This window comes from Accipiter gentilis, chromosome 3 (assembly GCF_929443795.1).
Source record: "Accipiter gentilis chromosome 3, bAccGen1.1, whole genome shotgun sequence".
In the NCBI taxonomy this organism is placed as follows: Eukaryota; Metazoa; Chordata; class Aves; order Accipitriformes; family Accipitridae; genus Astur; species Astur gentilis.
The window spans coordinates 4,196,652-4,209,198 of NC_064882.1; the positions used below are offsets into that span (position 1 = coordinate 4,196,652).

Below are 12,547 nucleotides of genomic sequence, written 5' to 3' on the forward strand. Positions count from 1 at the left end.
AATGCAAAGACATGATCCATATGGTCCATTCATCATCAAGATAATCATTAAGAACACCTTCCTCTTTTTCACTACTCTTAAGTGTACGGGATCTACAAAGGAATAAGCAATTAGAGAAATAAAATTAAACTTTGTATTCAAAGTTATGGCAACTCTTTTCTGACTTCTACATATTGCATATGAAATAATCCCAGACATACCGTGGTCAAAAGCAATACTTTGATATGACCGCAAAGAATCACCTTCCACAACGTCTTGGAAATACACTATATGGTGTTCTTGCCCTCAGCTTGCCCAGTCTAACCTTCTTCCCCAACTACTCCAGTTGCACTACTTAACATAGGATAGTAGGATTTATACAGGGGCCTGTATGAATCAACAACAAGAACAAAAAACCTTCCAAAATATAATAATCTTGGCTCAACCCTGTGGCTGTTAAAGTAACCCTGAGAGGAATAAAAAAGCCAAATTTAGAGAAAAGGAAAACTTCAAATATTTTGTTTAGCAAACGGAAGGGTGATTAATATCAAGAGGAGACTGGAATAGAAAAGTGGAAAAAAGATAACAGGGAAATTTGCTCTTGCTCCCAGCCTCACACTTTCCCAACTCCTTTTGACTACCCATGCCAGGGAGACACTGCTTCTGCTGCTGCTTGCTTTTCCTCTCAGAAATTTGAGCACTGGAATTCCACCCAGCTGATAAATTATGTATCAAGGTTAAGAATACTTTTTGGTTTTTTAAACTAGAGTAATATTTCTGCCTGAATTTTGTAGTAAAAGACCTTGGAAAAAAATGTTTGCAGTTAACTTCTTGTGGAAACACCCTGAAAAAAAAAAAAAAACAAAACCCCAAACAAAAGGACTGTGGAGCAGCATTATAAAAATACAGAAATTACTCAGGTTTTGAACTTCATATATCTAAGCTGTCTGGAAAGGAAAACAGTAATATATGAGCAGCAATAGTGCTGTTAAAACAACCAAAGACACCTATACAGACATTTGGTTTTTATTTTTATAAAAAAAGATCAGATTTATTAGTGCCAATGTATGTTCATAGTAAGGTAACAGAAACTAAGCTAATCTGAGTAGCAACTTACATCAAAGGATATCAAAATAATATTTCTTGTAAGTGAAACATAATACTTTGTTTAAACTTGATTCTTGCCAACTAGAAGTCCTCGTTATCTGTCTATGAAGCCTTTAAAGAAAAGTTGCTACAGTCAAACAGGGTCCTGATAGAACTTGGCACATAAAGAAACAATTCCATTTTCACTCATACAATTCCTCTCACTCCCCTGGAGACTCATTCATACAATACTTACATAATGCATATACATTATGACTAAAGCCATGTATGGCCTAAAGCACATAGAATATCTCAGTTCTAAACGTAACATATCTCTACATCAAAAGCAGGTCACTGTATTTACAGCAGATGATCTCGCTCTGCAGATGGGGCTTTTGCTTGAAGATCCTTTTGTTCGCATACACTAAGATGTCTGAGTCGTCGAATTATTTATCAAATTAGAGGTGTATCTACAGGAAGATCTGTCTGACCGTGTGCGAGGATTCTAAGGCAATAGTAGTAGTTGTTCCACAGGACTAGCGCTGCCGTTGCAACCCACTCTCCCTTGGAGCAGTAAAGCCTTCCTTCTCCAGATGCAGCCAGGCGTAGTGAGACATTCATGATCTGCAAGCTGTTGGCTCAAAAGTCTAAAACGTCTTTGTTTTTTGTTTGTTTTGTTTTTTGTTTTTTGTTTTTTTTTTTTAATGTTCATGGAATAGCACCATAGGAATTCACTCTTGATAACAAACAAATCCTGGGTCTGTTGTTTTGATTTGCTTTTTCCACCATCACAGATACTCTTACTCCCAGAAAAAAACCTCTTTGGGAAACCTCCCTCTTGGATACTACTGCAGCTTCATTTCTGAGTAGCTAAACCAGACAATTAGCTCATTCACAAAGAGGTCTGAAGAAACAAAGCTTAGTAGTGGTTCCAAATGTACTGCTGAAAACAAATTCAGTAGGAGGAGTTTCAGATGATCCTTGACTATTTCTGTTTCTCATGGACACAGATTTTGATTCGGGACAGGTTTTCATCTCAGTCTCTTTCTATGTTCAGTGCAAAATAAGAGCACATCATCAGAGATAGCTTACTTAACCAGTAAACCAAACATTTTCAGATGCTTACGCTGTTCAAATTCAGTCAACTAGTGATTGGTCAACTAGTGATGACCAATGTAACAGTTCAGACTTCTCAGTCATTAGTAAAACAAAATACTCTAAAGATCAGTTATGTTTCAGAAGTAGGATTTTTCCAGTTTCAAAACATTGATAACCTGATATGACAGATGAATTTGTAAAAAATACAAAACAATGCAGGAAGACCTTCTCATTTCGTATCTTCTTTCAAGTCCTTGTACACACCTTCTGCAGGATACAAAGTCAAAGCAACTAGATATAAGGACAGTATTCTGAGCGTGTGACCTGAAAGAGCTTTTTTTCCCTCCTGGACACCATACAATTGTCAGAAGGAAGAACGGTCTGCAGGGTCACTTCACCTGAATGCAACTGATTGAATCTGCACGCATCTATGACAAATGTCAAACCATGAACAAAAGCTTTTATACTCTCCCTGCATGCAAAGTCCTTTCACAAGCTTTGCAGAGACAGTCAAGTATGGAGTCTGCACATCATCATCTTGACTATTCCACTGGGATAGGTGATTATTTTTTTATTATTATTTTATTTCAGTCTCTGGTCTTACAAGTTGTCATTTCAACTGAACTCATATAAAACATTTGTGCTAATAACTTCAGTTTAAAAAAAAAAAGACACGCCTTCCTTCCTTTCCACTGTGCGTTCTTTCTTTCTCACTCTCCTTTTCTGGCATAGAGGTTCTTGTGTTATTTTTTGGTGTGCACGCTATCTGGATATTTTATACTTCTGTATCGTATATGAAATCCTTTCTTGTTGATTGTATCATCAGTATGAAAGTGAAGTAAAAGAGCTTCCCCTGCTGAATAAATTTCTTCTGGTGGCTAAAATAAATGAATAAACAAATAAATTATCTGTCCACTCTGTGTATTTATCCCCTTCATTCACATTTTTTCTCTTATGGATATTTCTCTTTTCCTGTTAAGCCTTGTTGTGTGACAGAAAACTTCTGTCTCAGTCAGCTCTCAATTATAGGCTAGGAATTTTTGTGGCAGACTGAGGAAATGACAACCTAAATACCTAAAAGCTGGAGGTCAGCTTAAATCATGATGTTTGAATTTTTATCTGCTGGCAGAAACATGCACTCTTTCAATCTTGAGCTCTGGGCCTGAAAACATCTTTTTGCACAATCTAAATAAATGTGGCATCATACTTTCTGAATCTGATCTGACCTCTCCAATTTGTATGGAGTATCTCTGCAATCTTTTCTTATGAGACAAAGAAAACAAAGCTCCTTGTACTTTTATCCTTCCCAGATGTCTTCCATAGTTCTGCTGCAGTCATGTAAGTGACGAGGCAGGACCATACACAATATTCTAATTTTAGATGAACAACAGACTCCAGTACCTTTTTTCCATCATATTCTTCATAACCCTCATGATGGCCTGTTTTATTACTGAAGCACATTGATCAGAAGTACCAGCTGAACTACCAAGTCCTTTTTCTAAAGTTGAGAAGGTGGTAATATATACTAATAGTGCCTTTTTCTCACTTCAGTTCGGATTATTTTGCTTTCAATAGCTTTTCAATTTAACTCTGTCTTTCCTATGCGGCCTCTGAAGCCATTCATCCATATCTTACCAGAACCAAAACAAAACAATGGCAACAAAACCCAACCACCCTCTCCAACACCACCCTCCCCCCCCCCCCCCCCCCCCCCCCCCCCCCAAATAAATTTCAACCCAAGGTTGGGCTATTCTCCAGTTTGCTGCTCTCCTACTTGTAAAATAGGGCAACTTGCAAGGAAAAGTATTGTTTTGTGTAAATGAGTAGATGCTGGGCTCAGTTGATTCATTTTCATTAGAATATGTTGCCTACAGTTCAGTGGTAGCACCTTTCCTGCATCTTTAAGTGTTCAAAAACGCTCTAAAACAATTTAAGCCAACTTACAGGTAACTTGTCTGAATGACTGAGATGTTTGACCAGCACTGTGGCTGAATCAAAAAAGTGGCATGTGGTTAACTAAGAGCTCCTATCATCTCATGTAGAGTCTTTCAAACCTTTTATCTAGGCAAAGAGCGTATGTATGAAATTGTGCTGGCTTTTGAACACATATAAAGAATTGTTGACTTGTGGGATCATTGCACCAGCTTTCACAAAACAGGCAACCCACAGAACAATACAAGTCTAAAAGGAGAAATAAGATATATCTTTTTCAGGATGTCACCTGGCCAGTTTCCTCCCTGCCTCATAGTCAAAACATGTCAGAGATGCATATGGGATGACAAGGCTTTCTTAAGGCTCATATTAAGCGCACAGTTCAGGAGCACTTTTTTTCCTAAAATCAGATTTCAATAGTAGGTAAGCATATTATAAATACTTCCCAAGAACCCCTCCCCCCATAAAATGTGACTTCTTCAAATTGAAAGAATTTTAATGTGATAATTTTCAACACCAGTACGTTTCTCTCTCTGTAAGGGAAAAAGCTGCTAACTTTTTTTTGGGTGCTGATACACACTCCACTCTCAGCTACCTATATTTTGACACAACATTATGATACTTTGGTCAAAAACTAGACAAGAATATTTATTGTTTAAAATATTTTCAAGGGAATGTTTGTACTACAAGCCTGCAAATTAATATTAAAAAAAAATAATCCGAAGCAGATAATCTAGTATCTTCATTATAAGGTGTAGTAAGTGAACCTCACTCCCTTCTTGACCCATTCCTTCCTCTGCCCTGTCTTTCTCATTGTTTTTGTTGTGGAAATTAAAAGAAGTTTAGTACCTGGTTACTTACCCCAGAGCCACAAAATCGACCAAGTCTTACAGCTGTCTTATCATGACCATCAAATAGCTCCACATAATCGTAACCACAGTCTGCCTCTTCTTCAACCTCAAAAGTCTGAAACATTAACTCGACTCGACAGCTGCGCTCTGCCACCAGGAGCCAGTCGCAATCTGCCTGAACTGGATAGTTGTTATCGCCAAACTGAGCATGCGAGTACAGATCTCTGGGCTTGGTTTCAGCTTTCAGCCGACCACCACACTCTAAACGGAGGGGGGGAAAAAAAAAAAGTAAGGAAGCTTATTCAGTGCAAATTAGCATTTTCTTTTCATAGATGCCCAGCCTTATTCAGGCTGAGCGCATTTTTATACCACAAGCAGCTCAATCAAACAAGATGTAGAGTGAAATACTACCCAGAATGAATACAAATCCATCATTCTGAGTTTTTCCTATATAAATTCTGTTTTATAACTACAGAGACTTGAGCATATTTCATAATTTTCAAGTGAAAGACAAAAAGACAGGGAACACCAAAGTCATAAGAAATGTGGTTCAAGTGGTAGGACATTCTTTGGGTAGGCACGTTACAGGTGCCTGTGGCCAGCAAGGCAAGTGCTGTAGGTGGGGCATCCACATTTCAGTGGTGACAACATTTCCACATGGATTAATGACACCATTTGCAAGTGGCAGCGGACGATCAGCTCTAGCACACATGTAATCAGCGATCAAGCGCAAAAGTCTTGCATTTCATAGGAGTGTCAGCTTTAACCATCATGCAGTGCCTGGAGAGCCAGCTAAATACTAAACACCACTGCCACTAGCTTGTTCGCTGCATAGCTCGTGGGCATGAGCAGGTCTTTCTCTGCAAAACATCAGGTCTGGGAGAAAGCTGCTGCTACCAGAGAAAGTCTTGTAGCTGAAAGCCTCCTCCTGAGGCAAGTCTTGAGCAGGAGATCCTTGCCTTATGACAAAGCCATTATTTCAGTATAAATCTCTATTTTTACACAGTAGCAAAATGTATGTGGGGCTTTAGAGCTTGTTTATAACTGCTCAAAAAGTTCATAATTTAAATATGAATTAATTTTACTATATAGTGGAATAAGCTGTTCTTCAGCCAGTTTGCTGGAGAACAGAAATTGCTGAAAATGCACTGAACAAAAGAAGAAGAAAAAAAATACAGCGGCTAGTACTTTACCCTTTCTAAATATTTTCAGCAGCTAGAATTAAAACTAGTATTCTATCCTAAACAGCCAGTGAATTCAGCTTCTACAGTAACCTAAATGTATAGGGTTTATGCATTTGCCAATTAAAAGTGCTATTACAATGCAACAAAAACAGGTAGAAAATTGTACCTAAAAGAAAAAATGCATTGTTTATTATGTTTCCAAGAGATGCGTAGAGGCTTTTTTACTTTATGGGTACAAGGATTTCAATGAAAACAGCATAATTCAGTTTTGGTTTCTCATCGGGAACAAACCATCCCTTATAGCACCCATAAAAACACCAAGTGCAAATGAACTTCAATCAAAACCTGAGATTCATAAGTTTAGATTCAATTTTTATAAAGAAATTAACAGATAATCCTATCTGCATTTTGATCAAATGTAGATATTATAAGTTGATCATTTTATAATAACCTGAAACAAATTGCAAGTTTCAAACATTTCTAAGCTTTGGTGAAGACATACTTTGAATTTGACTTCAGTGTCATGGACTCCACCCACATTAAACATGATGAATTGCAATGTTATATTGTGAGGAGTCACATTTCACCTGGGAGTTAATGACAGTATTAAGCAATTCCTTATATTTTAAAAACGTGTGTGTTTTTTTCTTAATAAGGAAATGAAGGAATCAAAACAGGAAAAATAAAATTATCTAAGTAGAGTAATCCATTATGCATGAACTTTTGTTCAACCTGAAATTTCAAAATTTTTTTGCTTTTAAAGAACAGATAGGAGCACATAATAAAGAAAATTTGTCAAATGGGATCGTTCAAAGAGTAACTGGTATTCTAATATACTGATTTCACACACACACACCCTTTTTTTTTTTTCCTATTCTTGATTTCATTTTTCCTCCTTTTTTTTTTTTTTTTTTTTTTTTTGTGACGGGACTGTTGCTAACATTAAGAACATCTCCCCGCTTCAGATATGGAACAGCTGCTAAGGAGAAAATGTTTAATGAGCTGTCTGCATTTCTTCCCTCTGCTTGCTACAGTGGACAGGAGTTTAAAGGAATGTTGTCGCCATACTAACAATGGCAGAAAACGGCAATTCACTTTCCCCTGCCCTTCTCCCACAGATTATAGCCTTATATTTTAGGATAAAGTATTGCATTTAGAAATCACAAGTCAAATTTTCAACTTCTTAAGGACTAAGTTGTAGTGTCAAAAGTCTACATCCAGCCTGCACAATGCCGTGCTGCGTTAGGACGTGTGCGACAGGCTGTGATGGGTCTGCAAGAGCAGAGCAGCGCTACGCAGCACCGCTCGCTTAGCCCCGATACCAGCACTAACGTAGCTGCACCACCCACGGTGCTCTCCATCACGCAGGTATGTCTGCTCTGCCGTAGGTACGATGCACACATCTAACTGTAAAGGCATATGTCCAACTTGTCAAATGCTGTTGACCTGACAGCCCTAGGTGAAAGACTTTTTTCTCAGATCAGCTAAGAAACAAAACCCTCCTCGTGTTTCCTGACCTTTCTAGGGGCTTTTAGAACCCTTAGAAACATAAGAGCAAATCAAGCAGTAGTCTCTTGGCTGTTTAACAAGCTGGACAGATGGGAAAAGCTTAAACCCACACTACCTGAACTAGCGAAGCAACGTTATAAATTTGATTCGACATTGCCATACTGAATTATTACAGTCATTTTGGAAGCAACACAGCATCCTAAACTGAGTGATGTTTGAGATGTCCAAATTTGTCAGAGACATCCCCCGAGGGTTGACAGATAGGAACAGGACCTACAGCAGACCTGCAACCTCCTGCAGCAGTGGCTGGAGGCCAGGCAATGTAAATGAGGCCATCCAGAAGGGATTTAGTTGCCTGTGTTAAGGCAACCAAATCACCCCCTGAGCAATGATTTTTAATGCTCTGTCAGGAGCGTTTTTATAAATTCCTTCTGGATGGGTTATGCCTTTTCTGAGAGGGGAAAATATAACATAATCTCTTTCTAAAACTGTGCTGCACTTTAAAAACAGCATTTTATAAGTTTTGCTCCACCCAGCGAAGCCTTTCTATCCAATCCTTTTTTTTTTTTTTTTTTAAACTTTACTGCCTCTGCTGCTACAGTTTTATCCTGTTTTTTGAAATGTTCAATGGAAATTTGGAATTTGGATAGCATTTCAAGCCAAAAAGTGTCACAGAAGGGAAATCAGAATCAGCATCAGGATCTACTAGAATATGAGGCCATTATATCATGAAGATGCCAGGAATACAGCAGCACAGACACCTTTGAGCAGAGCATCCAGTTACTCTTTCACTGCTGTTATATTACACAAGTCCTTCTACTGTGTGAAATCTGCCAACAGGTCAGAAGTGAAGGGAGCAGCTTCCTCAGCTCTCCCTGTCTGTCTGCACAGCTATGCAGGATTGAGCGCAACCTTGCCTACTTCCATTGCATACTGCCAATTATTATTTGCTAGAAAAAAATAAAATAATGAAATACAATCCACTGTTTATGCACTTGTTAGATATCTATTCACCCACATATGCATCCAAAGCACAGAGGTAAAATTCCCGTGGAGCATCTGTGTTAGGCTCAAAACTGCAGGAAAAGGCTGCAAGATCTGAGTTGTCTCTCATTCAAACGCTACCTCAAAGCACAACCTGATGATGTACTGTTCAACTTAGTGAGAACTTTGTGCAACAGCAGTTGACAGAATTAAATGTCCTCTCTTAAGAAGGCAAGCTATAACTTTTACAACATCCTTAAAAACTGGGCAGATTTTATACTTCAGAATTTCTCAGAAAAGCACTATTATGCATGCTAAGAAAGTTTCTACAGTTAAGGCATATAAAACTCAGCAGATATGAGGGAAATTCCAGCAAGTCGCAACAAAACTGGCAATCTTTAGAAGTTAGGGAGTATACATTTGAAGTTCTTTCACATAGTGACTGCTCCAATTCTGCAAATTGAAAGTGAGAAGAATGAGACAGTAGTTTTACAACACCTGTATCTAACAAGAGTTCTGACCTTTAATTATTTACCCCCAGGCAATTTAAAAATGAGTAATTATTACCATTTCTATCTAATTTTCCATCTAAGGGAAGGGGTTACTGTGGCATGGAAGGCAAACAATGGCATGCTTGTAAAAGAGGATTTTCCACAAGAAAAACAAATTGAATTACAGGTAGCTAAACTTTTCACATTCCAGGCCCAGATCATGAAGAGTGAATAGTTCATATACTGTTACTTACTATCCCTTCTAGAAAGGAAATTAAATTAATAAAGTTTTAGAATTATTCTTAAGAAAGCAGAAGGGGAAAAAAGAGAAAATGCTAACATTGATGTATGAGGATTTGTTAGCTAAGCACTACATATCAACTTGATGGATACTCTGGGTAATATCAAATGATATTAACAGTGACTAAATCACCTTGACTACTATCTTCTATTAATAACTGCTGTCGGTCAGTAAACCTTATCTACTAGCACAGATATTTATAAATATTTTCTGTATTAATATTTATTGCCAAATAATGGATGAATAAGAATGAACTTTGGAAAGTAAAGACAGATATTATGGCTGAAGAAGAAAACCAAAAAAACCTCAGAACCTCCTCGTCTTACAGCAGGCACTGAGAGTTCAGCGATTCAGCACTAGGGGCCACTGTAAGCCAAGCAACGTCGGGGAAATAATGTACACACTAGGAAAATGTCCCAAGAAATCTATTAATGCAATTGCCAAACACTATTTTCAGTGAATTCTGCCAAAGAACAAAATTTAATGGTAAATATGAAGGAGATTATATTCTTAAGGTCCTAAGAAAGTCTTCAGTATTGTTTTTTCTTATTCTTCTTTGCCTTGTCTTTGCTTTTTAGCTCTACTGGAAAGTAATAGCTGTTTACACAAACCCCCAACTTTTGTTTAAGTTAGAACAGGAAAGTAATGGAGGCGCATCACATGCACCCATGAAGTATTGCTGTTACAACTACAATGAAAAGCTATTGAATCTTTTACAAACTAATGGCATGAATCCTAAGAAATATCTCAGATTGCCTATGCCAATATATTCATTTTATCGGATTTTGTTTCAATATCTTTTAACTGCTTACCTATGAGAGAGAGGGAGAAGGAGAAAGAAATGTGTAAAATATTAAAGAATACTTTCTGCAATCTCAGACTTTTCCTACTGTTCTTAAGGCTGCATTAGATTTAGTTGTAACGTTGTCTTATCTGTTAACTCACCCCATTCCTATAAAATAAATGACTGAATACCTTCCACTAAAGAACAAAGGGGAAGTTATCGGTAAAGCACACCCTGATTTTCTGACCTGTAGAGTGCGTTGCTTGGAAGCCTTTTCTTTGAACTGATGCATCAGAAATGAAGCGGAGAAACATTTTGTTTCCAGTAGCAATAAGAGGATCTGGTATCTTATTGCCACACAAGCGTCCCAGAATTGGTGATTTTTCACTTTCACCATCAAACACTTCCAAGTGGTCATAAGCACATTCTTGATGTTGTTCGATCTCAAACTCATTGAAGGTCTGGGGCGGGGGAAAAAAAAAAAAAGCAAAATGACTCAATGTAGTAAAGTGTTTACTGTACTTATATGGTACATATGTACTGTTAGTATGTTTCAGAATACAAAGCAGATGTAGTTAAGATGTCAGATTTAACATTACTGCCCCTACAAGCCTGTAGCTTTGAATAACATACTGATTTTGAGAATTGGAATAACAAGACAGTGAACTTTAAGAGGGCATCACCCTTCATACAGAAAGGGATTAGAATTTTTATAGCCAATGAATATCCATAAAAGAACATTAAATCTAGAACAGTGGCCTTTCTGTTGAATTTGCACTGTTTGTAGGATTATTCCAAATTTCACAGAACATTCAAATCAGCAAAAAGCTAGAAATTATTGGTTCCTCAGGTAGTTGAGGATTGATTGAAAAATCTGTAAAACATAATGCACACCCCCCCCCCTTTTTTTTAAACTTATCTCACACCACAACTAAAGCCTTTGAGAATGACCTTTCCACATGAATAGTTGTGCATGAAAGTTATATTTTCTAATCTATTATCTAGAGATCTATTTTTTATTATTACAACGCTATTTCAGGCTGCACCATTCATGCTAAGATCACAGTTTTGCTAGCGAAATCATTGTGAAAAATAACAAAATTATGTTGATTATTTATTAAAAAAAACTCTTTTGCTGTCCTCAGCTCTCCCAAGAAAATTCAAATTGCTGCCATAGTTTGAACACAAACTGGGGCTCACAAATTTTATTTCATTTCACATCTGTGATGTTTCTTCTACTCTTCAAAGCATTTATCTTAGTTTCTAAGCTCCTAGGGATTCTCAGTCTTGGTGCTCATGGCAGCTTGTAAGGACAAATTCAGGTCTATTAAAACCTGTAAATTTCAAGTCCTTTGGAGCAGACCCTGGCCAACTCACTTTTAAAAGCTTTTGGAATTTAGATTTCTCAAACTCGGAGTGTCCAATCAAAGGCATTTCTGAAAGGTGTAGGCCATACCCTACGGAAAATGTTAAAACACACACAACTAATACCTGCTTTTCAAATATGGAAGAGTAAAGCTTAATATCTGGTAATTTCCTCTCATGTAAACACTGAGAAGGTAATATGCGTATACAACTTTGAATTTTCAGAAATAACCTGCAATTTAAGGTGAAATTCAAAATCTGTTTTGTTCAACAAAATAGCATAAAACCACTAAGTATAGATGCTCCCATGAGTAGTCATATAGCTGACTGTTCATGAAAAAAAAAACAAAGCCAAAGCCACTCTAAAGGATTAAGGAGCAATAATTCAAAGGAATTATACTGAACTGTCAAATACTGAGCAAATATCATAATTATGCATTCTGTCTGGTACACCAAAGCAAATCTGACCCAATGAATCCCTTGTGGAATCCAGCCAGTGTGAAATGTGATGGTAATTTATATTAACAGCTGATCTAAAGGAAATACAAAGAGCTAACACCAAGTCTTCTGCCCAAAGAACCAGAATATTCAGAACAACACTTTTGTTTTATGAAAAGTGAACAGTTGCATGATGTAGTGGATGTAGGTTCAATTCTACAGGAAAGTTTGGGGGTTTATGTGAAGGGATTGAAACTGCAGAGGCAGTGAAAACAGCTGTACAGCAGTCCCTCCTGCTGCTATTAAATTGTAGTCAGCCATCCTACTTTTATGATGCCAAGTACGTGTTGTCATTTATACCCAAATAAAATATGATGGATAAAAAAAAAAAAAAAAAAAAAAAAAAAGGCAGAAAACTGAGAGACTAACTGTAAGGGAGTTAGTTAAATATAGGATTGAGTCAAGCCAACTTGGAATCAACAGGAGCAATAGATCTGATCCAAGAACAGCCTGCAGAACTTCGTTTTCTTTTAGAGGAAAATTGT

General features: G+C 37.3%; 1 protein-coding gene across 3 annotated transcripts in view; it reads right to left on the reverse strand.

Annotated features, from left to right (window-relative positions):
• Nucleotides 1-1,031: 1,031 nt before the first annotated feature.
• TLL1 (tolloid like 1) overlaps nt 1,032-12,547 on the reverse strand; it is a 141,252-nt gene continuing 129,736 nt past the window's right edge. For all 3 annotated transcript variants that reach the window (XM_049833546.1, XM_049833556.1, XM_049833565.1), the window contains 3 exons: nt 10,447-10,660; nt 4,957-5,207; nt 1,032-3,041 (listed from right to left, as the gene is read on the reverse strand). In XM_049833546.1, the coding sequence (XP_049689503.1) occupies nt 2,907-3,041; nt 4,957-5,207; nt 10,447-10,660 (600 nt within the window). In that variant the 3' untranslated portion in view covers nt 1,032-2,906. The remainder of the gene's footprint in view (nt 3,042-4,956; nt 5,208-10,446; nt 10,661-12,547) is intronic.